Source organism: Sapajus apella, unplaced genomic scaffold (genome assembly GCF_009761245.1).
Source record: "Sapajus apella isolate SASKATOON/1434 unplaced genomic scaffold, GSC_monkey_1.0 scaffold15, whole genome shotgun sequence".
NCBI classification, from domain to species: domain Eukaryota; kingdom Metazoa; phylum Chordata; class Mammalia; order Primates; family Cebidae; genus Sapajus; species Sapajus apella.
In genome coordinates, this window is record NW_022436955.1 from 16,851,704 (window position 1) to 16,877,840 (window position 26,137).

The 26,137-nt window shown below is 39.3% G+C and overlaps 1 protein-coding gene across 3 annotated transcripts in view; it reads left to right on the plus strand.

The window, feature by feature from the left end:
* HYDIN (HYDIN axonemal central pair apparatus protein) overlaps positions 1-26,137 on the plus strand; it is a 432,426-nt gene that overhangs the window by 173,541 nt on the left and 232,748 nt on the right. For all 3 annotated transcript variants that reach the window (XM_032284417.1, XM_032284419.1, XM_032284418.1), the window contains 5 exons: positions 785-1,020; positions 3,272-3,372; positions 5,826-5,961; positions 8,377-8,541; positions 9,939-10,091. In XM_032284417.1, coding sequence (XP_032140308.1) covers positions 785-1,020; positions 3,272-3,372; positions 5,826-5,961; positions 8,377-8,541; positions 9,939-10,091 — 791 coding nt within the window. The remainder of the gene's footprint in view (positions 1-784; positions 1,021-3,271; positions 3,373-5,825; positions 5,962-8,376; positions 8,542-9,938; positions 10,092-26,137) is intronic.

Here is a 26,137-nt window from a genome sequence, read left to right on the forward strand (position 1 = left end):
ACAGAGCAAGACTCTGTCTCAAAAAAAAAAAAAAAAAAAAAAAAAGAGAAAGAAAACCAGAGCTTAGTGTATTGCTTGCCAAGCAAAGAAGATCCACATCTCTTAAGGGAGGAGTTTCATGGAACAAAGCTGGATATGATGACAAAGCAGCTTTGTCTTAGTGAGGTAAAAGTCAGGTGTTAGTCTCTGGCCAGCTCTGAAGCAGTTTGTAAAGTCTCTGTTGGGAGAGGCTATTTTTTGACACTGTATCATCAGCCCTAAAAGCGTGATCCCCAGGCAGGTCCAAGACACACTGTACCATGTCTTGGCAAGCTCTGAGTCACCCAGTGGGCAAAACCACGTAGGCTTTTTCTTTCACACACAGGCAAATAAAAAGCAATCATGATTCCATGTAAAAAATATATATTTGTGTACAAGAAATAAGTGCAAAATATATTTCTGCAAGACTACTCAGCAGACTCCTAACAGAGGCTGCCTCTCTGGAAGGGCCTGGGTGGCAATCAAGGGGTTTGTTTTGTATCTGCTGTTTAACCTCCCACATAGTAAATGCATAATAAATATTCATTAAGTGAAAGCATAAATGAATGAATAAATGCACTAATGAATGAAAATGTATTTATTGATGGAGTAAAACACTAAAAACAGTACTTAGGGCAAGTCGGAGTTAAGTAGTAATGAACTGCACAAACAGGTCATGTAAGAAGCTTAGCAGTTGCTAGGGGACATTGAGGGTCAAGGGAGGTATGGGGGGCTTTTATTTCTTACCTTATATTTTGTTTTCCAGGGTTTCCTCATACCTTGACATGTTCCCTCAATAATACTTCTTTGGTCCCCATGACTTTCAAACTGCGTGTCCCTGGGGATGGCCTTGGCCGTAAAAGCATTTCATGTTGTGAGCAGCATGCAGACTACAAAAGACCGTCTTGGACCAAGGAAGAAACATCCTCAGTGAAACCAAAAGAATTCACCATCACGCCCGACTGTGGCACTATTCGCCCCCAGGGATTTGCTGCTATCAGGGTAAAGTGCATGGCCTTCCTCCACACACAGCCAAGCAGCTGAACCTTGAAAACAGCCACTGATCCATCATCTAGAATTTGCTCTAGTATGTCCAGTGCCAGCAGGAGTGGGTGGCTGTCAACTTACAGGAAAAAGTGGGCCTATAAGGAAATAAATCAGACACAAATACATTGGGCAAAGAAATGGGCACTGCTCCAGTAGCTTTACCTTAATCTAGATGCATTGCCTTTACCAGAAGAGTGAGTTCTCGGTATTTCTAGTGAAACCACTGATACCCAGACAGTACACCCATCGGTACCAATAGAAACAGATTTCAGAACTTATTGATACTTAGGTTTATCTTTCCTTCAGATTCAGATCCTTTAGATGCCAATAAATAGCCACACTTACACCAAAGATGATATCCAGTTTATTCAGCTTTGTAATCTGAATCTGGGCTTCATGGTGGGTGTCATAGCACTAACAGTTCCTTATCTTGAGTTCTGCTGGAAAAGCCATGAGAAGTCAGCTTCCTCATTCTTCCATGTTTTGTCTGCAATCAGGACACTTCAGTGCCTTGCTTATGGCCTCACAGTGCCACCAGGGAGTTATTTCACCCTTCACCGTCTTCCCTCTTAGCTGTCTTCCTTCATTTTTGCTCCTCCAAACAGTTTGGTCTAGCAATATTTAAGGCTACTAAATTGACATGTTTTTTGTTGTTGTTGTTTTGTTTTGTTTACTTTCTGGGAAATTAAAAAAAGTTGAGACTTCGTAGCTAAATCTAGTAGTTTTCTCTTTGGTCATTAGCACTGAATATTTAAACCGGCTGTCATTTTATCCCCCAAATTTGTTGTAAATGCCTCATGATACCTCAGCTTGAATCCACTCATCCGAAAGCTTTTCTAGGAGCTTTTGGCTCCTCCATGGGCCCAGTGAGGCTCAATAACACAGATCGTAACGTCTCAGGACTGTTAACTGTGGCTTTCCTAGTGAGAAGCGCTGCTGCACTAGCGTTCTTTCCTTCTCACTTCGTAATACTCAGAGTATGTGTTACTTACCTTTTCTGTTGTTGTTGCTTCCCAGATATCTCAGGAAGATTAAAGGATACAGTGTCTCACTAGCAGCCTTCTGCCAAAACCACTCGTTCTTCCTTCTAGCCACAGCCCAGATACATAAACAGGGGACTACAGTCACACTGGGATTCTCCGTTTCCTTCCAAATCAATGACTTAATCTTCACTTTATTTTTCCTTTATATTTGGAAAAGCTTTCTCCAAGCCATAATTTTTTCCTCCTGATCTGTACCTCACCAGGTCTGTGTGGACTCGAATTTGCATCCAGTGATCCCTCTGTAACAGAAAACATGTTAATTAGTACCAGATACATATTTTATAGATAGAAAAGCCTTCGCCCATGCCAGAAGCCCTGTTCTAGACTTGCAAGTATCTCTTCCAGCACAAATAATTTTGAAGCAATTAAAAATTGCAACAAGGCTTTGCAAAGTCTAATTCTACAGCTTCAAAGCAAATAAAAACACAGGGTAAAATGTTCTGAGCACCCCCTCAGCAGCCTCCCTTGACCCTCAGTCTTCCCTAGCAGCTGCTAAACTTCTTGAATGAATTGTCCGTGCTATTCATTACTACTTAACTCCAACTTGCTAGAATTGGAACCTAAGTAGCAATGAGTTCTGAAATCTGTTTATATTCTGACCACGTTCTGTTGTCCTCAAATAGACCTTTCTTTGGCAGTTTCTATTTTCTGCTCTAATAAAGACTGGGGTGGTAGGGGCACGGTTTTGGTAAAGCAGACTGATTTCTTACGTCATTTTTTGGAACTGACATGGTCATTTCCACTTATTTTACTGTAAGAGAACTTGTGCTATAGTGTTTCATTAGTGTCTTATATTTTCATAATTCATATGGCCCAGTGGCAGGGAACAATTTAAATTGCAGTAATTAAAGTTGGTTTAATATTGCTCGTCGTTCATGCTCATTTTTCCTTTTATGCAGGTATGTGGCTTCTTTGACAAAACCTCCTAAGAAATGAGCAAAGCCATTATACTAAAAGCCATTTGGTTTCTACCCTGGCCTTTGAAAACACTCAGCATGCCCTGACCCTACAGTGTAACTTGTTCAACTAACAATGTGAAACGCCATATATCCGTAAAGCACTTAGAAACCACACTGATCAGTAGTCCTCCCCAGGCTCCTCTCCCCTGTGTAGAGAGAGAATCTGCTTTTTAGAAAAGCAATTTGTCAACTTTTTCTTTCCAGGTGACCTTATGCTCCAACACTGTGCAGAAATATGAGTTGGCACTGGTGGTGGACGTGGAGGGCATTGGAGAAGAGGTGCTGGCACTCTTAATTACAGCAAGGTATCTCTCCCCAGCTTGCTCTTATCCGGAGTCTCCCCTGAGCCTCCAGTAACGGGCTGCCTCCCAGAAGGCAGCTTCGCCTGCCAACCCGAGCACACTGGTTTTATCCTGCCTTCCTGGGAAGGGAAGTTGAATCTGATATTCAAATGACAAAGCAGCAAATGTTTCTAAAGCACCTTTGGTAGAGATAAGAAGAGGTACGTGTGTTTTGTAGAGTTTAGGCAAAGAATGCTAAGAATAGTGAAGAAACGGGTCAGACCCTCTCTAATGAGTCTGACTTTCAAAGTATGCAACCAGAAAGGTTTTAGCAGGAAGTGCTGAAGAGCTGCTGGTTTTGATTTTCATCTTTGAATATAGTGCTCTGGAGTTAGGCAGCAGGAAGACGCTGCTGTCAGTCCTGTAGTGGAAGGTCGGTAGAGCCAAGAGGTCCCTGCCCCAGGACACTGCTGCTGTGACTTGAATTGCAGGCTAGGAGTGGGCCCCCAGATGAGATTCATTTTTAACAATGTACACGCCTCAGAACCGTCTCCAAATCCTCTCTTTTTCTTAGAGAGGCAGCCAGGTTGAAATCATGACCCAGCCATTTGTTGACTGTGTCTTTTCAACCAACCTACAGCCATTGCAACAATGCTGATGAGGGTGGTGGTGTCATCGACTGACAGTGATGTGATCCTAAGTAAAATCATGAGGCCATACTCTTCCCAAAGCAAACAGTGTCCAGATCTGGGACTTTAAGGTGCATGTATGAAAATGCTATATATAGGAAATAGGGAACATGACTTAGTGAATCTGATAATCATGCTAATATGCCAATCTCTGGAATTCAGATCTCTTGTGAATCTTAGGAAGATACCCACTTTAAAGAAGAGGCAGATGTGCTGGCTGGTGGAGAGAAAACTGACACCATTTCACATGTCTTGGGCTTGGGTGAAGATAAATAACAGTGCAGAAATAACTTAGGGTTCCCACTGCATTGCCTTGACCCACTTAGTATTCCTGCAAGACCTAATTTTTTTCTTTGTTTACAAAGAGTGAAAGCCCTAATGTGGTCTCCTCTGTGCCCAGGTTTGCCTTTTAGTCTGGTCTTGCATTTCTTTCCTATGTAGGCTTATTCAGATACTTTCCAGCCCCTTTCCCTACAGTTATCAATAGGAATTCTAAATTTAAAGCAATTAAAAGGTCTAAAGAGGCTATGAGTTTTCTGCTTATATTCTGTGACCCAAGTCAAGTAGTGTAAGCCCTCTCAGTCACAGTATTTCAGGCGGTAAAGGATCAGCTTTAAGAAAGTCACTGGGTCAACAGACAACTTCCATTCTAGCTAAAGATGAACGCTCATCTCGTGTAAACTTTGGGGTTAAAATAAAGGCTCTTTCATGTTCTGATTTTTGGCATAATCTTTAGGAACTACTCACTGACTCTTAACAGAAGAATTGCGTTTAGAACTGCAGCCTCAGTAACTCTCTCCAGAGAGCCGGCAGTGACGTCCCGCCATGCGTCTGCCACAGGCTCACTCCCTCTTACTGAGCACTTACCTGGTGCTGGGCTATGCCCTTCCAACATCCTAAGAAGAGTTTATAACACCAACATCAATCCCTAGAACTATCCTCATTTGACCTATAAGAGAAATGGGACTCTGAGACAGAAAGCAGCTTGTCCAAGGTCACACAGGTTGTACTTAGTAAGGTCAGTCTGCAAAGCTGGCTCTGCAAATTCGAAAGCCAGTACTCTTCACCATGGCACTATACTGAAACAATGGCATAGGGCAAGTAGACCTTGAGATTCACAGACAGCAAATAAAATCCAGGTTACCCAATAGTATACTAACAGCAAACACAGGGCTTCAACTCCTCTCTTTCCTGCATATAGCCCTCCCTCCCTTTCCTTACACCTCACCCCCTCCATGTCAGCACACTGAGAACCCCATCACAGTCACAGTGCCAGTTCTGGGCAGAGCAGCCACCTGAGCCTCTGTATCCAAGACAGCTGTTCTGCATAAGAATTGGCATTTTTACTGTTATTTAGGTGGTATGAACTGTCCCTAGTCCTTAGGGGCCTTTCTGACTGGTCCAAAGTGTCACAGCTAGTTAGGACCCCATGCTGGTGGCATTGGCCCTGTTTAGCATGGAAACAGATTCACTGCCCTAAGGATCCTGTACCGTGTGGACCCCTTGCCCAAGGAAGGCCAAATACCTAAACCAATAGAAATAGGAGTCATTACCCACCAGACAGCTGTTGAAGGAATTCTGCTTCTAGTCCTTTTTTGATTAGAAAGTGGTGACTGGGGGCCAAGAGACAGGGAAGACAGGAGGAGAGAAGCTTTGAAAGTGACTAATGTGGTTATTTGAGAAAAACTACTATGTGACACTGACTAATGTATCTCACTTGGGACACTGCATTCTCTGTATGTAAACAAGCTCTCTGTTTTGAATTGTGTGATGGGCTCCTCCGAGCAGGTGTGTTGTACCTGCCCTCTACCTGGTCAGCACAGAGGTGGACTTTGGGCACTGCTTCCTGAAGTACCCATACAAGAAAACACTCCAGCTTGCCAATCAAGATGACCTCCCAGGATTCTATGTGGTGCAGCCTCAGGTGAGTTCCTTTCTCTTTCTTCAGTGTTAATTCTTCCATTGGATTCCCTTGATAAGAAAGAGAAATCCCTCCAAAGTGCCACATTCCCGAACACATGACCTTAAGTAATGCTGATTTTTAACCCTTAGATAGTCTAAGGATGGGGTAATAAAGTCATAGTTGGATTGCTATCTGCATGCCTGAGCAGCAGCAGGTGTAAACTGTTGTTAATTTCCCGGGGAAATTACCCTGGATAAAGAAGGGAACGTGTCAATTAAGCCAACATGCAGAATTGCACCTGCAAATAATTGCCTGTGAACTAACCATGCATGGGAAATGAGCTAGGAGTTTTCATTATGTCCATGGCTGTGATTTGAATGGCATCAGTAAGTAATGCAATATTTATAAGTAGATTTGTTGGACCAGAAAGCTAGAGACAATACAGGAATAAGAAAGGAGGAATTGTCTCTTCATGTTTTATGAAATGTGTCTGTCCATCTGCCACTACACCCAGCTAGGTGGGAGACTAAGCAGTTTAACACACATGGCTAAATAATTTTTTAAAAATCTGTACAGATTAGAATAATGGAAGGTTACTACTGAGATGCAATTTGCCAAGAATGCATTTGGGTATAAAACTCAGTTATATAAGTACAATATTCTAATTAAAATATATGCAAAAATATCATATTTGACTACAAGATCAATAGGAGATAAAACAGCAATATGGAGGCCACAGAAACAAGGCAGGTTTGGGCTGCAGCAGAGAACTACCGCATTCAGGTTAAGGAAGGTGATAGCTGCCAGTCAGGACACAGCCAGAAGTTTGCCTTCAGATCATGTCATTGTATTTTTCTAACGGAAACTTGAAAAAAGTAAAGCATCATGTTCGAAGTAACTAAAATGACAATCCATGGCACCTGCAAATCCAAGTCATGCATGTGTTTAATCTGAAACAGAATAGACTTAGCTAGGAGAACATAGCTACCTTTCACAAGTCACACCACTTATAAACCTGCACAACTATGCGCAGTGGCCCTACCCTTCCACGCCATTTGTAAATGAGCTGTGATGTAAGAGAGAAGCAGAATAATTCTATGGGTTTCTCTGAGACAGAACCAGCCAAGGGTGGAAGACAAGGTCTAACACCCAGATGCTCCGCAGCAGCCAGCCCAACTCTGCACAGTGCATGGTCATTTCAAGAACTCAGAGTGGAGCTTGCATCTGGTGTCAGGGGAAGTTGTTTGGCACAGCAGGGCTGGGCACAGGATGAGGCACTTGCCTCAGACACAAAATTTAAGGGGAAGCCAAACACTCAGTCAAGACACTTAATATTTTCATGCCATATTGTAAGAAATCAAAAATAATTTCAAAAAATCCATAATGAACAAGATATCAAAACTTAGGTAAAGATAGATCAGCCTGACCTCAATCTATAATAAGGCTCAGCGGAGCCCTGTGGCATGGGGAGGAGGAGGTAGACTGGGCCGTGTTAGACCAGACCAGATGCAGGAAGACTGTGGGGTGCCCCAGGCAGATGATACCTGCATGCTGTGTCTTCCTTCAGGGCAGCAGAGGCTCTGAGAAATGTTTCCCAGAATTATACAATGGAATTTTAAAATTTTTATTTGTGTTCTTGTTGCATAAAAGCTAGTAATACGCTGCAGAACAGGGTTTTGAGAAATACAAATTGGTCAACATTGGACACTTGTCCATTCATTCATTCATTCATTCCTCATTTTAAAAACTGAGCATATAAACTTTGGGCCAGAAAGTAGGTATGTAGAGAGGAGAGGCACAGCTGTATGCTAAGAAGTTGTCAGAGGAACATGCAGGTAACATGGTGCTGTCCAGTGCATGCTGTGGACAAGGACTGCACAGGATGCTCCCTGGGGACAGAGGAAATGTTCCCACCTTAGAGCCCTGGAGGAACCAGGGGAGGATTCAGGATGAGTGTGCCAGATGGGTTGACAGGAACAGGCATTCTAGGAGGAGACACCACAAGTGCAAAGGATTGGAGGTGGGAAGCAGCATCATGGATTCCAGAAACACCAGCGGCCCCTCTTGATGGAGCACAAAGGGTGAGGGAGTGGGGATACCATGTGGGGGTGCAGAGGACCAAGTTAAGGAACTTGGAAAGTGGAAAGTGGACCTTTTCCTAAAGAAAGTAGAAAGCTGTTGCCCTGAACTTATTTGTGTTGCGGAAAATTCTGCATGTTGCTGTGTTGGGCACTTTGAATTTTGGGCCTCATGTATGCCCCACTTAACCAGATTTCCTTTTGGCTGAGTTGGGGTACTCATTCCCCATTTACTTGCTTGAATAATAAGACATTTCTAAAGGACCTCTATGGACTCAGGAAAACACTGCAAAATAAGTGAATATGCTATTCGTTCCACGCTATGCTGTCCTGACCCCTCTGGTTTTCTCTCCGCCAGGTGTGTGAGGGTATGCCTGCTGTGCTGCTTTCCAGCCCCACCCCTAGCGGGGTCATCCCCCCCAGCAGCACCATCCACATACCGCTGGCCCTGGAGACCCAGGTCACTGGAAGACACAGGTCCACAGTTTACATCTCGATCTTTGGGAGCCAGGACCCCCCTTTGGTGAGAGTCCATTTCCAGAACTGCACTTGAAATTGCTGTGCTGCTTCTCAAACATTTTGCACTTTCTCACTTAAGGTCCACACTGTATTCACATGTGCCCCAGTTGTAGAGTTTTATGTTTTTTCTCTGTGATCGTAAAATACCAGTGCTATGTGACTTTAAGGAATCCCTTTATGGCTACATCTAACAGAAGTGGTATTTTATAGCATTTGTCCTTAAACCCAACAGGGTACCAGGAGTTTCTCACACACACACAGTCACACATGCCTGACCCCTGTCCAGTCTTTTTAAATCAGAATCTCCGATGGGAGGGAACCAGCACATCTGTATGGGACCCAGCACATCTGTATGTTTAACAAGCCCCTTAGTTGTTCCTAGTGCAAAGCTGGGTTTGGGTATCACTAGTTTGTCACATGTGGGCTGGGAGATCAGTTTCCCACTGCTCATCTCAACTTTTTTTGTGTATTGACTTGACTCATACCCCATATTAGCCTAGTCAAGCTGTTAAGAGAAATAGTCCCTCTCCAAGACAAAGAAGGATTCATGGAGAGCCCTCCATTGCTTAAGCTAAGTTGAAGGATAAACACTGAATTCTACAGGAGGTTGCCCAACAGGCTCTGTGTTCTTAGATACGTGGTTTACTTGGGAACTAGTGATGTCAGCCTATGTTTCTTTGATGTGACTCTGATTGCTTAGAGTGCAAAAACACTAGGATTTTGCTTTTATCTCTTCCATATAAGATGCTGTAGATAAGCCACTTAACTTATAAAGCAGCATCACCAGGGTAGACCAACCCCAAAACATGCCACCAGTTCACATCCCCGTCCCCAAGGCTCACTGTGCCCCACCCCACTCCCAGCCCCCTCCACAGATGCAGCCCATGAGAGGATAGCTTGCTGAGCAGGCAGAACTTTATGAAAGAAAAGGGCCATCTTCCGCAGGCTGACACAGTGCCTGGCTCAGGGTACAAGAAGAAGAGAGCAAAGCAAAGTGCATTTCAGTCCCCAACCTGTACAACTATGTGCAGTGGCCCTGCCCTGCTACACCGCTTGTAAAGCGGCAGAACTGGAACGCAAACCCAGCTACATCTGACTTTGAAGTACTGACCCTTAACCTGGTACTAAGTGTTCTTGAGGCTGGAGTGCTGTGTGGGATATAAGGGACCCAGATTCTGGTTTCCACTCAATGCATGGCTCTGGGCTGACTTGGGAAGCTGCTCATCCTTTCTAGGGAAGAAGTCCAGCCTGGAGACTGTGTTCCTGAGACCACAGAACACTAGTGACAAGGGATGCCCGTTCTCATAAGCACCCTCTTACACCCTTGCTTTTTACCGAAGGAATGGCTTAAAGTGGCTATTTCCAATTGTTCCTGTGTTCTTTCTCTCTGGTGGAACTCAGGTATGTCACTTAAAGAGCATTGGAGAAGGCCCAGTTATCTACATCCATCCCAGTCAAGTGGACTTTGGCAGTATCTATGTCCTACAAGACTCTTCCAGGATTCTCAACCTATGCAACCAGTCCTTCATTCCCGCATTTTTCCGGGCACACATGGTAAGTTATGGGACTGTCATATGATGAAACACAACTTTGGCTTATAGGCAGTAGCCCTATTTTTGCAACATGTCTCTGAAAATGATCACCAGAAGCAGAGATTTGCATGGTTACGTTGTATTAAACCACGACATTCCCATCCCCAAATCTTCTTTATTATAATAAATTATTAATATAATAATTTATGTATCAATAATTTTATTGATTAAGGGATGCCTTAGCTTAAGGGATGCCTATTATACTTTTGTTGATTAATAAATGCAATGTGCATATCTTTTGGTAAACAGGCAAGCACATTCAATAGAATCCCAGTTCAGAAACATGCTTCAAACGTCAACAAGCTCCCCTACCGAACTGTACCTAAGCCCAGACTCAGCCCTCAAAAAAACCACTTTTTAGATGTCTCTGTAACTAGAAGTGCTTCCTTTAATTTGACTTCTTTTCACTACAAATGTGTTGGTGTGTATATTCTGTTTTTATTCTCTCTTCCTTCTAGCAATATTTTAAGGTAGTTTGTAAGGATGTATAAAATACAAGGGAGTATTCACCAAAAACAGAAATTAAACAGTAAAGGCAGATATAAAATAGATGTAAAATGGTTTTAGAAATGGATTTGTCTCATTTCTATGTACAGTTGATTGACCCTTCAACAATGTGGGGATTAAGGACACCAAACCCCCATGTAGTTGAAAATTCACATATAACTTTTTTTAAACTTTTATTTTAGTTTCAAGGGCTGCTTATGCAGGTTTGTTATATAGGTAAGTTGTATGTCAAAAGTTTTGTGTACAAATTATTTTATCACCCTGGTAATAAGCATAGTATCCAATAGGTAGTTTTTCTATTTTCTCCTCTTCCCACTCTTCACCCTCAAGTAGGCCCCAGTGTCTCTTGTTGTCTTCTTTGTGTGATACTTGGTTTTCTGTTCCTGCATTAATTTGCTTAGGATAATGGCCTCCAGCTCCATCCAGTTGCTGCAAAGGACATTATTTTATTTCAGACACATAGACCAATGTAACAGAACAGAGAGCCCAGATATAATGCCACACAGCCTACAACCATCTTCTCTTTGACAAAATTGACAAAACAAACAATGGGGAAAAGATTCTCTGTTCAGCAAATGGTGCTTAGAAAACTGGCTAGTCATATGCAGAAGATTGAAAGTAGACTCCTTCCTCACACCATATACAAAAATCAACTCAAGATGGATGAAAGACTTACGTGTAAAATCTAAAACTATAAAAATCCTGGAAGATAATCTAGGAAGTACCATTCTGGACAGAGGCCCTGGCAAAGATTTCATGACAAAGATTGTAAAAGCAATTACAACAAAAACAAAAATTGACAAATGGATCCTAATTAAACTAAAGAGCTTTTGCACAGCAAAAGAAACATATAACTTTTGACTCCTCAAAAACTTATCTGTTAACAGCCTACCGTTGACCAGAACCCTTTCCAATAATAGTCAACTAACATATATTTTTGGATGCATCACATGGTGTATTCTTACAATAAAGTAAGCTAGAGAAAAGAAATGTTATTAAGAGAATAATAAGGAAGCAAAAACATACTTATTATTCATTAAGTGCAGGTTGATCATCATAAATATCTTCATACTCATCATCTTCATGTTGAGTAGGCTGAGGAGTAGAGGAAGAGAAGGAGTTGGTTACTGTCCCTTGGGTGGCAGAGGTGGAAGAAAATTCACATATATCTGGACCCATGTAGTTCAAACCCATGTTGTTCAAGGGTCAACTATATTTCATAATGACGTTCAGACCTGCTGGTCTTCTATAAGCTAATTTTTATTTTTTTGTACAAGAACAGACATGAAATGGTGGGGGTTTTGTGGAGTTTAGGAATTTCTAACCCAGTAATTGAAAGTATTCCTGATTTTAGAACTAGTTCTCTAAATTTAAATAAAAAGTTTTTAATTGTATAGCCCTCTGCCTATCCTCAAATTATTGCATTTGAATGAGAACTAACATTTAGTGTCAACATTTGTGAAGTATTTCTGAAGAATCAAATGTTAGTGATTTTATAAAATTTAAGGAATGTGATTTTCTGCTGACTTGTGACAGCTCATCAGAGACATTGGTCCTGTTCGCAGCCATTTATCATCATTATTTATTTTTATTCTCATTTATCTTTACTTGTTATGAAGGCAGCCACATGCACATACAGTCTCTGCTCTTTTCAACAGAGGTTCTCACACAACCCCAATCGTGCTCCAACACTTTGTGGATCTTGAGTAAAAAAATATTGTTTCATAATGTTTAAAGAAAAATCCTGTAGGAAGGACATTTTTACTAGTCTTTATCCAGTTAGTAAATTGATGTGTTTGGTAGAAAGCACTGGGTATTGCTTAGGAAGTGTTGCTTCTTTGTTCAGTGCCAAGTTGATGCTGGGAGAGGAGGAGTCAATCTCTGTCCTGGTCCATAACAGTGAGAGGAGGGCACCGGAGGGCTTGAGGAGATCACAGAGGAAGGAGAAGGATGGCTGAGACCATCAGAAAGCCTACATGCGAATACAGCTATCTTCCCTTCTTACCATCCCTCTTTTCACTTTCAAATATCTCCAGGTTTTACTGTTTCTGGCAACTTTTGGTACATTTTTTTAAAAAAGGGACACTAAGGCTCTGTTTTTTTGTTTGTTTGTTTTTGTTGTTGTTGTTGGATTTTTTTTAACTTATGTAGTGTACATATATCGAATGACCCAGCTGGTTTGTTAAAATGGGACTTTCCCTTTTCCGTAAAGGTTTCATGATTCCATCTTCTGACTCTCTAATGTTGTCTTCGGTCAGCGAGCTCCAGTTCCAGGGAACCCAAATGTGTCATAGAAATGCTTTATTGTTGGCCGGCCACAGTGGCTCATACCTGTAATCCTAGCACTTTGGGAGGCCAAGGTGGGAGGATCACTTGAGGCCAGGAGTTTGAGACCAGCCTGGTCAACATAGTGAGACCCCATCTCTAATTTTTAAAAAAGAAAGAAAAAGAAATGCTCTACTGTAGAAGGTGTTTTCCCCCCAATCCTGTCTTAGAATACTGGTGTTTATTGAGTTGTAGCATAAAAGTGGTTTCGGGTGGGGCACGGTGGCTCACGCCTGTAATCACAGCACTTTGGGAGGCCCAGGCAGGCAGATCACAAGGTCAGGAGTTTGCGACCAGCCTGGCCAACCTGGTGAAACCCCGTCTCTACTAAAAATACAAAAGTTAACCAGGTGTGGTGGCACAGACCTCTAATCCCAGCTACTTGGGAGACTGAGGGAGGAGAATCACTTGAACCTGGGAGGCAGAGGTTGCAGTCAGCCGAGATTGCACCATTGCACTCCAGCCTGGGTGACAGAGCAAGACTCCATCTCAAAAAGAAAGGAAAAGAACAAAAGTGATTTCAACTTCAAGTAATTCTCATAGGAGAAAATTACTCTTATTTCAGCTAAGATTTTTGTTGAATGTCTTAGTAAATATGTATTAACATTATAAAAATTGAATTATGCTAATTTGGAAATTAACTACAGTGGAAAGAAACTTTATAAAACGTCTACTTGATGTACAATACAAAACCTTCAAATGCATTCTTACAGGAATTAATAAGCATTAGCAGAGAGTTTCAATTAGTAGTTTGTTCCTCAAGCCTATTACAAATTTCAGGTGCTAGAAGTTCTCTTTTCTTGTTGGATGCGGTGACAGGAGGGGTCATTGTCTCTCCTCCTGTGACCCTGGGTGAATGTCAGCCCTTCCCAGATGTGGCACTCACTGTCAGCCATCTGTCACACTCAGCCTCTTGTGCAGCCACACAGCACAGCACCACTGTGATTAGATTCACCCTTAACAAGAAACATCTGTTTGTTATCAACCAGAGGGGTCAGGAGATGGGAAGCTGGAATCCCACCTCCACAGTGATGTTGGAAGATAAATGACACTTAGAACAGTTTTGAATTTCTCAGAAACAAATACTATACCAAAAAAAAAAAAAAAAAGACTTTTAAAAACACCTGGGACCTCTTCATATAGTATGGAAAGAAGAAACAGTGAAGACATATTTTTTATGTTCCATTAAAACTTAATTTATCTTGAGTGTAAAAAAAGTTGATCAGTAAAGGAAGGGTGTTCTCCTTTGCTTTGAAATGCCTGTGCCTGGAATATCAGCCTCCACCAACAGTCCCCAGCAGGCTGACTTATTTGGAACCATCGAATAAGGCACCTCTGGTTTGGAAAAGTAAAAGAAAGTCAGAATATGGGAACAGAGAATGGAAAGGTTCTATTGGCAGGAGAATGTGTGTGCTGCTTGTATGCAGGGAGTTCTATCAGGAAGGGGACTTTCCCTTCCCTGTGAGCAACAGAAATAAAGGTGAGGACGCAGCAGTGCCCCAGAGCCTTAGGAACCTCAGCATTGAGCTGGAGGAAAGATGCCTTGCTCGGCACCTGTTTGGAAGCATCTGGAATCATTTTCTTTTTGCCCTTGGCTCTAATTCAGCCTTGGTGACATTCAGCTCAAACCTTGGGTCCAGTTGTCAGTAACACCTTGGGACTCAGACAGCACTGAGACATCTTTGTAGTGGCCTTCTGCCTCCGTGATCTGCAGGGAAAGGCCATTGTAATGAGATACTTAGAATTCCTGGATCCATGAAACAGGAATTCTGATGCCTCATCCAAGCATGGTTCTTTTAAAACATTTATTTTTCTTTGTCACTTGCCGCAGCCTTACACAATGATATGGCAGCAAGGGAGAATTATTGGGCTTTCACAGCTCCTTCAGTCCCTCAGCCACTGGGTTATTTCCTCGTTTAAGTAGGGACTCCTTTTCTGTATGTATTTGTTGATGTGTCTGTCTCCTTTAAATGCCAGTAGTCTCTGCACTGACATTCCAGCACCTAGCAGCTGACTTAACAATTATGATGATGACAGTATGGTGACACTAATTCTGACTAACATCTATTTCATTCTATGTGTCACTTTATATACAGTATTTCATTTACTACAATTCTGTGAGAAAATACTGTTATTATCCCCATTTTAACCAGGGGTGGAAACAGAGGTAGAAATAGGTTAATTGCCACAGCTTTTAAGTGACAGGCCTGGGTCTGACTTCCGATTCCTTCTCTTTTCCACTGCGCTACTGAACTCCCTAACTTTACCCCAGCAGTGATTATGAAAATGGACTTGGAAGTGGTGAAAGGATCATGGTTTCATGTTCATAAATGACCCTTTAAGGCAGACACACCTAGAGGAGCAAGATTTGTTAAAAGGGCAAGAGAAGAAATTAAGGAGTATTTCTGAAGTAGAGAAAAGGACTGGATACACATCATTTTATGCAGGAGTGTTGAAATGTACATATACAAATTATCTCCACAATGCTGTTTTTCAACCAACCTAAATTCCTTCAGTTGTATTGCTGAAATAAAGACACGTAATCTACTTTTTTATCCTTTGTGGTATAACATAGAGTATTTAGTTATGTGTGTAAAAATTCTTGACTACTATAGCTAGTACAAGTTTAAAATTCAGAGTTATGTCCCCTACTTTAACAAAGGAAATAGACAACTTCAGAAGGAAACTGGCCGGCAGGCATTTAACATCAAGGGAGATTGCTGGTGTTGGACTCGATCCATTTTCAGAGAGAATGAAAATTGTGGCTATTAACACAGAGCTCATTTTAAACTTCTTGTAACAACTCGTTTGTAGAAAACTGCAGCTATGCCTCATAGGCTGCATCACCCCTGCATTTTGGAGCTCACACGGTAGAACTGCAACTTTATCTTCTCCTTGGGGAACTGACTATATTAGAAGATTCCATGCTAGAGACATTTCTAATAGACAAACAATAAGACTCCAAGGCCTTTTGACTGATGACATCATTAAGATATTATACCCCACAATGCACCTGAAGAAGAGATAGAATAGGCTGTTTCTCAGGCTTCAATGAGTAAATTAGCTCTGCCCTCTAAATTGTTGCATCTATGGAAGGAAATGATGAGGAAAAAGGAAAGAAATGTACATGAATCAGAGACAAACTACAGTTGTTAAGTCTCTTTATATTCTTTTTGTTTCTGGTAGGTTTTATAAAATAGTAGCTTTGTTCACTAAGATGAGTTTACAATATACTATTTACTTTTTAGCTCACAGACAAACTCCTGTGTTAATGTGATTCATGCAATAGCATTTGCCGTGTTCACAACATATACCCACTCCCCTTAAGGTTTGCAGTGTCCACATTGAGCAGATCAGATAACCGAGGTTCCCTTGGTTAAGAGAACGGGCCAAGGTTGCATGATAAAAGCTGGCCGTCACTCAGATTCTCCACATTTTAGTCAATTTCTTGTCTGTTTCAACACAGAAGTATTTAATTCTGGAGGTCAGACACTGTATATATGAAACATATTTTAATACAGAAAAACTCAAGAAACATACTTGATATGAAAATCTAACACATGTTAATCTTTCACACATTTATTTACCTCGGATCCTTTCCTTAAAGAAATCAAATATTAATGTTAATGTATATGGAGTTCAGTATATTCTCCCTGTCAGTCCTATGTCCTTTCTGTCTGCCCAGAGGTAACCATATCATGAATTTGATGTGTGTCCAAGCCATGTTTTTATATTTTATTACATAACATGTTATATGTATTCATAAATACTATATTGTGGCATTTTGTTGCTTCTAAATTATATATAAATCTTATCACTGCATGTGACATTCTGCAACTTATTTTTCAGGCTTAAAATTATATTTCCAACATCCATCCATGTTAATGCCTATAAATCTAATTATTTCATTTTAGCTGCTGTGCTTACTCCATTTACCATTTATTATGTTTATTTGCCTACTTGTTGACAATTGGATTATTATAACAATGCTGCAGTGAACAGAATACATGTCTCCTTTGGTACACAGGCACGACTTTTGGGTGTATACAAATAGGGAGTATATCTAGGAGTGTGGAATTGTTGGCTCTTAAAACAGGTACATTTTCAACCTCATTAGATGTTGCCAAATTACTCTCCAAAGTGATTATATCAGTGTGCCCTTCCAGGATTGTTTGAGATATCTATTTATTTAGTGGCCGAAAGTTAGTATGGTCCGATTCAAGTTTTTGCCAGTCTGAACATGAAATGATATCTTACTGTAGTTTTAATTTGTATATCCCTTATTACTATTGAGGTTGAGAATTTTCATTTGGGTGTCCTCTTCTGTCAATTATCTATTATCAGTTATTTATTTATAGATGTTCTTTATATATTGTGAATGCTAGCCCTTTCTTTGTAATGAAGTTTTGGACTTTTTAAAGATGTTTTTAGTTTTGATGTCAATTTTATTAATCGTTATCTTCATTGTATGTGTTTTCTTTCTTCCTTGTTTTGTTTTGTTTTTTCTTACTTTCATTTTTTGTTTTCAAGTTCATACTCTGTTACCCAGGCTGGAGTGCAGTGGCATAATCACATCTGACTGCAGCCTTCCACCTCCCAGGTTCAAACCATCCTCCTGCCTGAGCAACCAACTAGCTGGGACTACAGCCACATAACCACCACGCCCTGCTAAGTTTTGTAATTTCTGTAGAGATGGGGTTTCATCATGTTGCCCAGGCTGGTCTCAAACTCTTGGGTTCAAGCAATCCACCCTCCCTAGCCTGTGCTGGGATTATAGGTGTGAGCCACTGTGTATGGTTTAGGAATTCCATCCCTATTCTTCTATTTGAATAGGTTTAGACTCTTATTTTTCATGTCTTTAATCTAGCTAAGTTTATTTTTTTATCTAATGCAAGTAAAGTCTATTTTTTTGATGAAGAAAGCCATTCATCCTATCACCAGTTCTTGCACACTCTTTTCTTTTTTCATTAATTTATAGTTTCCTCTGTTATACTTCAGACTTAATATGTGCCTAAGTAGGTTTCTGAGCTTTCTGTTACATTCCATTTATCTATCTCAGTGTCACTTCCCTTACTGTCTTAAAAGCTACAGCTTAACAATAAGAATAGTAACTCACACTTGTTATGTATCAGGCACTGTTCTAAGTTTTTTTGGTATGTATTATTTTACGTAATCCTCAACAACTTGACTAGGTAGATTTTATTATTATCTCTATTTTACCGGTGTGGAAAATGAGAGACAGGGATGATAAATAAGTAGCTCAAATTTGCACACCTAGAAAATAAACACTGGAGCTTTACTAAGAATATCTACTAGGCTTTCTTTTATGTCCCTTAATTAAGGTTTATAATTTTCTTCATAAAGGTCTTACACATCCTTTGTCATCTCTCCTAAGTTCCTTTTTGTGAATGGTAACTTTTGGGCCTTGCGTTTTCTAACTAGATAATAATTTATAGGAACACTATTGAATTTTCTTGTATCAGCTTTCAGTCTTGCCAAACATCTCTTCATTACTTCTAATTGTTTGTAGATTTTCATCTGCAGGTTTCCTTTTCAATCCTTATTCTTTGCTGCTTTTTCCTGACTTGTTGCATTAGATTGGCTTTTCAATGCAATGCTGAATAGTAGAGGTTAGAATAGATGTCTCTGTCTTATTCCCCACATTTATGAAAAAGCCTCAAATGTTTTATTTTAAGCATAGCATCTCTTATAGGTTTTGGTAAATGCCTATGTCACATTAAGAAAGTTCTAATCCTTTCTTGTTTTGTTATCATTAACACGTGCTGAAATGTAATGCATTTCCTGTATCTACTCAGATGATTATGTGATTTTTTTCCTTATCTGTTAATATAATGAATTAACAGATTCTCTGGTTGTGAATCACTTTTACATTCCTGGGATGAATCCGACCAATCATAACATACTGTTATTAGAGTATGCTGTTGATATGATTGCTATCATGTTACTTATATTTTTGCATTTGTTGTTTTACATTTTTTTATGTTGCATTTCTCTGGTTTTGATATCAAGAATACTGCACTCTTATAATGTGAGTTATCCTTACCTCTTTTTTTAATCTTTGGAAAAGGTCTTATATAAAGTAGGATCTATTCATTAATGATGAAACCTTTTAGTCTCAGGATCCTGGTGTGGCTATGGATGGTAGGAGATGCATGGAAATGTATGGAAATCGTAGCTAATGAATTATTTTCTATAATGACTGTTCACATTTAAATCTTTCTAGAATTTTTTTTAACTTTATCAAAGTTTACAAATGTATTGGTATAAAATTATTCCAAATATTGTCTTATGATATAAAATGCTAAAAATCATGGAAGAAATTTAAATGCATATTACTAACTGAAAGAAGACAACCTGAAAAGGCTACATATGTATGATTCCAATTATATAACATTCTAGAAAAGGCAAAACTACGGAGACAGTAAAAAGATCAGTGGTTGCCGAGGATTAGTGGGAGGGATGGATGAATAGGCAGAGCACAGAGGAATTTTTGAGCTATGAGTTCATTCTGTATCACTCACTAGTTACCAAAATAGTTGATTTTTATTTTTTCTTCTTTTCTTTCTTGAATTTCTCTGCTTTTTTTGTGGTTATGTTTCTTTTTACTAAATTATATCTTTCTAATGCTAGCGATCCATAGTTTATGATGCTTAGTTTAGCTGAGCATATGATTCTATTTGGTGGATTTTTTTCTTTTCTATCAACTCTTTGAAGATTGACCTCTGGTGTTAATTTTTGGTGATAAAAATGTTGCTGTTAGTCTGATTATTGTTCCTTTATAAGTAATTTGTCTTTTCTCACTAGTTGCTCTTAAGACTGTGTTTTTATCCTTGGTTTTCTTAAATTTTCTCTTTAATGTATCAGACGACTTGAGCCTTAAACTCTGGAATGTCTCAGCCGTTATCTCTTCTTAACAGAAATGTTTCTTCTCTGACATTCTTTCTATTACCTTCATTAAGAAAACACACACACACACCCAACCAGTGTGTGTGTATCTTATATATATATTATATATATTCTTGTATTATCCTACGTCTATTTTTATTTTATCTCTCATATATATTCTTCACATCTTCATCTCTCTCTGTTGTCTCTTCAGTGGCCTATTTCAATTTATAAATTCTGTCTTTGATTTTGGCAAGTCTAAAGTTTATCCCCTCTATTTACATTTTCAGCTTAATTTTAATGACTATATTTTTCAATTCCAAGATTTATAATTGGTTATAGCCACTTATTCTTGAGTCTTATCTCACTGTTATGTTTTCACAATCTTTGTTTTGTGTATTTTTTTTTATTCTGTAGCTCTTTAAGGATCTCAGGTGCGTTTGCTAATCAATTTCAGTTTGCACTATTGATTGTTCCAGAATGAATCCATTACCTGATTGTTTGCAGCTGTTCTTCTGAGCATTTGGAATTTTAAATTATAAATCAATCTGCTATGGGGGATGTTTATCTCTCATTCTCAGTCCTCACACCTTCTTTTCTAGCATTTTTACATTTGCCTTCAGCCTAGACAGTGACCACTAATCCAGAATCAAATTTGAGCTTCTCTTCCCATGGGGATGTTGGAGAAATCAACAGATTCAGTCACTGCAGTGGCCAGTGGCTTGACCTCAGGCTTGTCTACCTGGCAGTCTCTGCTTTAACACCACCACATCCACCACCACTGGCACAAATCTGTGTATAGGCTGTAGCTTCAGGAACATCGCAACTTTGTTCAGCGTTTTTTCAAATGTAGGGAGGCTGACTTAGCAAGGGACATTAGCCCTCATTCCTTGCTTCCTGCAGGATCATTTTGGTTCCTGTTTTTCTTTCTCAAGCTGCCTCTACTGGTTTCAGAACTGAGAGCCCAGTAGGTCTGTAGGTTGAGGCTTCTCATGTGTTTCTGTTCTACTTGTGACCTGTATGATTTTTATCTCGGTTTGGAGTACAGCTATACCAAGTTCTTCATTTTTTCAAAATTGTATCTTTTTTTGTATGTAAGGGCATGTTTTAAAGCTTCAACTTGTTGATTTATAGTCAGCTCTCTTAACAACTTTTTATAGTGTTTTATGTATTATCACATGAGCACTTACAAAAGGATGGTAAAATGTGTTTTCAGTTGTTATAAGAGATCAGAATTCTTTTTTTAACTTTTACTTTAGATTCAGGGGTGCATGTACAGGTTTGTTATACAGGAAAACTACATGTCATGAGGGTTTCGTGTACAGATTATTTTGTCACCCAGGTAATACTACCCAACAGGTAGTGTTTTGATCTTCTCTCTCCTCCCACCCTGCACCTCAAGTAGGTTCCAGTATCTCTTGTTCCCTTCTTTGTATCCATGTGTACTCAATGTTTAGCACCCACTTAGATGCGGTATTTGGTTTTCTGTTCCTACATTTTTTATCATTGCCTTAACTGTGAAAAATGTATAAAAGAAACTCACATGTATATTAAAACCATGAGATATCATGCATATCAAAAGAATGCAGTATCATCTCACCCAAGTTAGAATTTCTATTATTAAAAGGACAAAAAATAACAAATGCTGGCAAGAATGCAGAGAAAAGTGAGCTCTTATCCACTTTTAGTAGGAATATAAATTAGTACAGCTACTATTAAAATCAATATGGAGACTGCTCAAAAAACTAAAAATAGAACTATCCTGTGATCCAGCAATCCCACCACTTGGTACTTATCCACAGGGAAGGAGATGAGTGTTGGAGAGATGGCTGCACCCACATGCTTACTGCAGCACTACTCACAAAAGCCAAGATATAAAACCAACCTCAGTGTCCGTCCACAGATGAATGGATAAAGAAAATGTGATATATCTATAGTATAATACTATTCAGGCATTTAAAAAATGAGATCATGTTATTTGCAGCAGCATAGATGAGCCTGGAGGATACTACGTTAACTGAAATAAGTCAGGCACAGAAAGGTAAATACCACATGTTCTCACTCATATGTGGGAGTTAAAAAAAATTGATATCATAGAAGTAGAGAGTAAAATTGTGGTCACAGAGGCTAAGAAGGGTAGAAGGGACGTGGGGAAAGGAGAGGTTGGTTAACAGATTCAAAATTATGACTAGATAAGAGGCATAAGTTCTAGTGTTCTGTAGCACTGTGGGGTGACCATGGTTAACAGTATTTTACTGTATATTTTCAAATAGCTAGAATGGAGGGTTTTGAATGTTCTCAAGACAAAGAATGATAAAATGTTTGAAGAGCCGGATATGCTAATTACCATGATTTGATCATTATATATTGTATACATGTATCAAAGTATCACTCTCTACCCCATAAATATGCACAATTATTACATGTCAAATAAGAATGAAAAATACAGCATTTAAAAAAGAAACTGACATGAATAAGGGAATAAGAATTGAAGAAAATTCTAGTTTATCTTGGTGGGCTTCTATTCTTTTGCCATAAAAGTCATGGTCATTCCATAATTGATTGAGTTCTTCCTGAGCCATCTGAAGTGACCCATTTAGTGCCAAAGAGGATAACAGTGACAACAGTAATGATAGTATTAAAAGACTTCCAGAAGCAAAGGTTTGTGCTTAATAGAGAACTATGAGTCCCTCACCCCCACCCCCGACCCCACCTGAGACCTCTTTCATTTTGGCAAAAGCTAAATGTAAAACCCAAAAGATAGAGCCCAGCAGTTTATATTGATTATAAACCACACTGAGAGAAGGAAATCTATTGATTGAGTGTTACTTAACATGATGGGTCAGCACCTTCCTTGAATTTAGAATGAAAGCTCTACTGATTGAATATGATTCATCTGAGAATAACACGAAGCCAAAATTAAAGGGGAGAGTTTGGTTTCCTTGTCAGTGAGGGCTGTCCAGAAAATAAAAGAAAAATCCCTTGGTTTCCTGCTTGCCTTGCAAGCCTGTCCATCTTCATTTTGTCTGTCTCAGCTCTTAACTAGGTTTTAAAAATTGTTTTTTTTTCCTAACTAAATTATACAGTTAGCACCTATCATCACAAAACGAAATTAAGGTAAAACTTCCTTTTATGGATCTAATGTGGGATTTTTTTTTCTCTAAATTCCACCTTCTTTCCCCCATAAAAATTTGTTTCTTCCCCATTACCAGCATCATCATCAATGATGACACCCATTTAAGAAATGGTTGTCATTGTCATTATCAACTAAAGCATTTACTCTTCCTGTTTTGTGCACTGATAGTATACAGTTATGTTCAACATTAAGCCAATAAAAAATAAAACAAATGTTTTTATGTAATGAATGAAAACAAGAAGTAGTACATTAAGTAGTATCGTATAGAGGTTTATTAATGATATTAAATCCCCAACACACATCCGTCAAGATTCTATGATGTTTATCAGGCATTCAATTATATACTCTCCCTCTGTTTCATTTTCTCTTCCCTGTCACAAACGAAGCGACCGAGACTGAAGAAGCATATGTGACATGGTAGAGCTCTATGTAGGATGGCACCTGGAGTATGTCTTCTTTTAATACCAGTTGCAATGAAATGGCATGCAACAATAAATTTCATGCTTTGGAAGAAAAAGAATCTCCCTCTGGGGTGTTAGGACATTGAACCGGGATGCATCTGGGAGGGAAGGGCAACATTATCTGAGGGCAGACACAATCATGTGTCACGCACAGTTGCCTTACATGTGGTAGTCATTCAACAAACAGTTGTTCAGTGTATGAGTACTGAGATGGTATACCGTACCGTCAAACGTGAGGATGTTGTTTTCAGACAGATCTGAAATGAGTCTGGTTCTGCATTTACTAACTCTGGGCTAGTTATTTAACCTTTCTGAGCCTTTGGTTGTTTCCCTTTAAATGGAACTAATCGTGACATCTAGGAGATTAAACATGTGAATATATGTAAAAAGCACCTGTTGAAAAAAATAGGCATTCAACAAATGGTAGCTTTGAGTATTAATGTTGACAGGCAAACAGAGCCAAGTGAAATGGCTTTTGAAAAGATATCACATTTTGTGGCACTACGTTTGAAGGTCTTTTATTTTTCTCAGATAAGTAAAAGAAAATATATAAGGGACACTCAGAGAAGCCTTAAGGTTTAGACAAAACTGATCCATATATTACAGATCTCTGTGAAATGGGAGCTCTAAGGCTGCCTTTTCCACACTCTTGACTTGTTTCTCTTAATTTTTGACATTGAAGCCATCTTATAAAATATAAAATATCTGTATTGATGAATGCATAAGTGTTCTTCCATAACAAAGAAATGGGTTTATTAGGAAATAATTTACTATTTAGAAATTTTAGGTTCATTAACTTTCCGATTTTCTGTCTTCTTGTAGCTTACTTGTTTGTAAAGATGCTTTCTAGCACTGTGTAAATCAGGCCTGTGTGTCAGGAGCTGTCTTGTTTCCATTTATTTAACCATCTTTCCTTTTTTTTTAACCATCATGCCCTGCGTTTGATCTGACACATTTCACTGAGTCTTGAAAAGGCGATGACTCTCAAAAGATGATGTTCTTTGTTCAAGGATGCTAAGCTAGTAACATAAAAGATTATTGGTACATATTACTTGAAAGTGATGTGAATTAGATATACTTGCCTCCCTAATAATCAGTTAGCATCATAATTCTTACAGACTATTTTTTCGACAAATAGAGAAATCAAGCAGTAGAACAATTGCTTGACCAACAGGGACTCTCAGCACCTCAGGGATCGAGGCCTTTCTATTCAGTCTCTCATTCCAAACTTCTTCCCTCTAAGAACAAGGGGAAAAGCTGGACAAAATGAGAAAATCATGAGTCTGAGAAATTGGGGAGCAGCAAAGCCAGTGACAACACAAAAGGAAAAGAAAACCAAGAGATGTATGCCCAGCATTTGGGATTTCTTTTCCTATATGGCTCCAAAAGACGTTGAAAAGTTAAAAGTCGCTTTCTAAAAACTTACAGGTCCAGGGAGATAAAAATTGGAGTCAGGTCAATGACTAGATAGATAAAAATTAAAGGAGATAAAAATTAAAGGAAGATGGGCTACAGAGATAAAAATTAAAGGAGGATGGGCTTCAGTAAAACTTGCAGAATTTTGTTAGGGACTCTGAAAGGCTGCACACTAGGAACAAGGATACACTAAGCAGACTCTCAATTCAAATCATTTTCATCTCTGCCTGAAAGATGGAAATTCTAGTTTCCGCCACAACTTTCCCAGAAGCAAATATGTATCATCACTGAAAAAAGAAAACATTATTCTAGGCCTCAAAGTACTTCTACAGTTTGTATATACAATATCCAATAGTTAATCTTAAAATAACTAGGCATATAAGGAGACAAGACAACTTAGTAGAAAACTAAAATATGCTCCATATGTTCAGGGAAATAAAAAGTAAATTTTAGAAATTTTATAGAGCTCTGGAGACTATAAAAAAAAGAAGAAATTAGAATTGTAGACCTGAAAAATACAATTGAAATTAAGGACTCAACAGATGGATTAAACTGTTTATTAGACCCCATTGAATAGAGGCTTGCAGAAGTCAAAGATAGGTCTGAAGAAACTACCCAAAATGAAACAGGCAGAGATAAAAGATGAGGAATACAGAATAGATGATAAAGCAAACACACATGGGGGTATGGTTATTGGAGTACCAGAGAAGAGGAGAGATGGGGAAGAATAGATAAATAAAGGCTGGAACCAAGCTACACATTCAAATGCATTGTGAAAACCAGGCAAGATAAAACCACATCTAGGCACATTATTGTAAAGATGCTGAAGACCAAACAGTAAATCTTAAAGCACCAGGAAAAAGAAAGGTTGTTTACCTTAAAAGGAATAATATTAAACTGACAGCTGATTTCACAGGCACTGCTGAGGGCAGGATATCATTATGAAAACAAATGAACTACAAAAATGTCTTCACATTGAAAGGTACAGTTCCAGCCCCCTTCTCCCCCAGTTCTCAGAATATGGCCAGAAAATTGGAAGGTTCTTCTGTGGGCAGTTTGACCAGCCGCAAGGCAGAAATAAACCTTTAGTTAGGCATGTGAAATATCTGGTGGCCTTTGGTGGGCTGGCACTCAAGCATGCAGAAGATTTAGTGCTTCACTCTTCTTCTTCTTTTTTTTTTTTTTTTTTTTTTTTTTTTTGATACGAGGTCTCACTATGTTGCCCAGGCTGGTCTTGAACTCCTGGGCTCAAGCAAT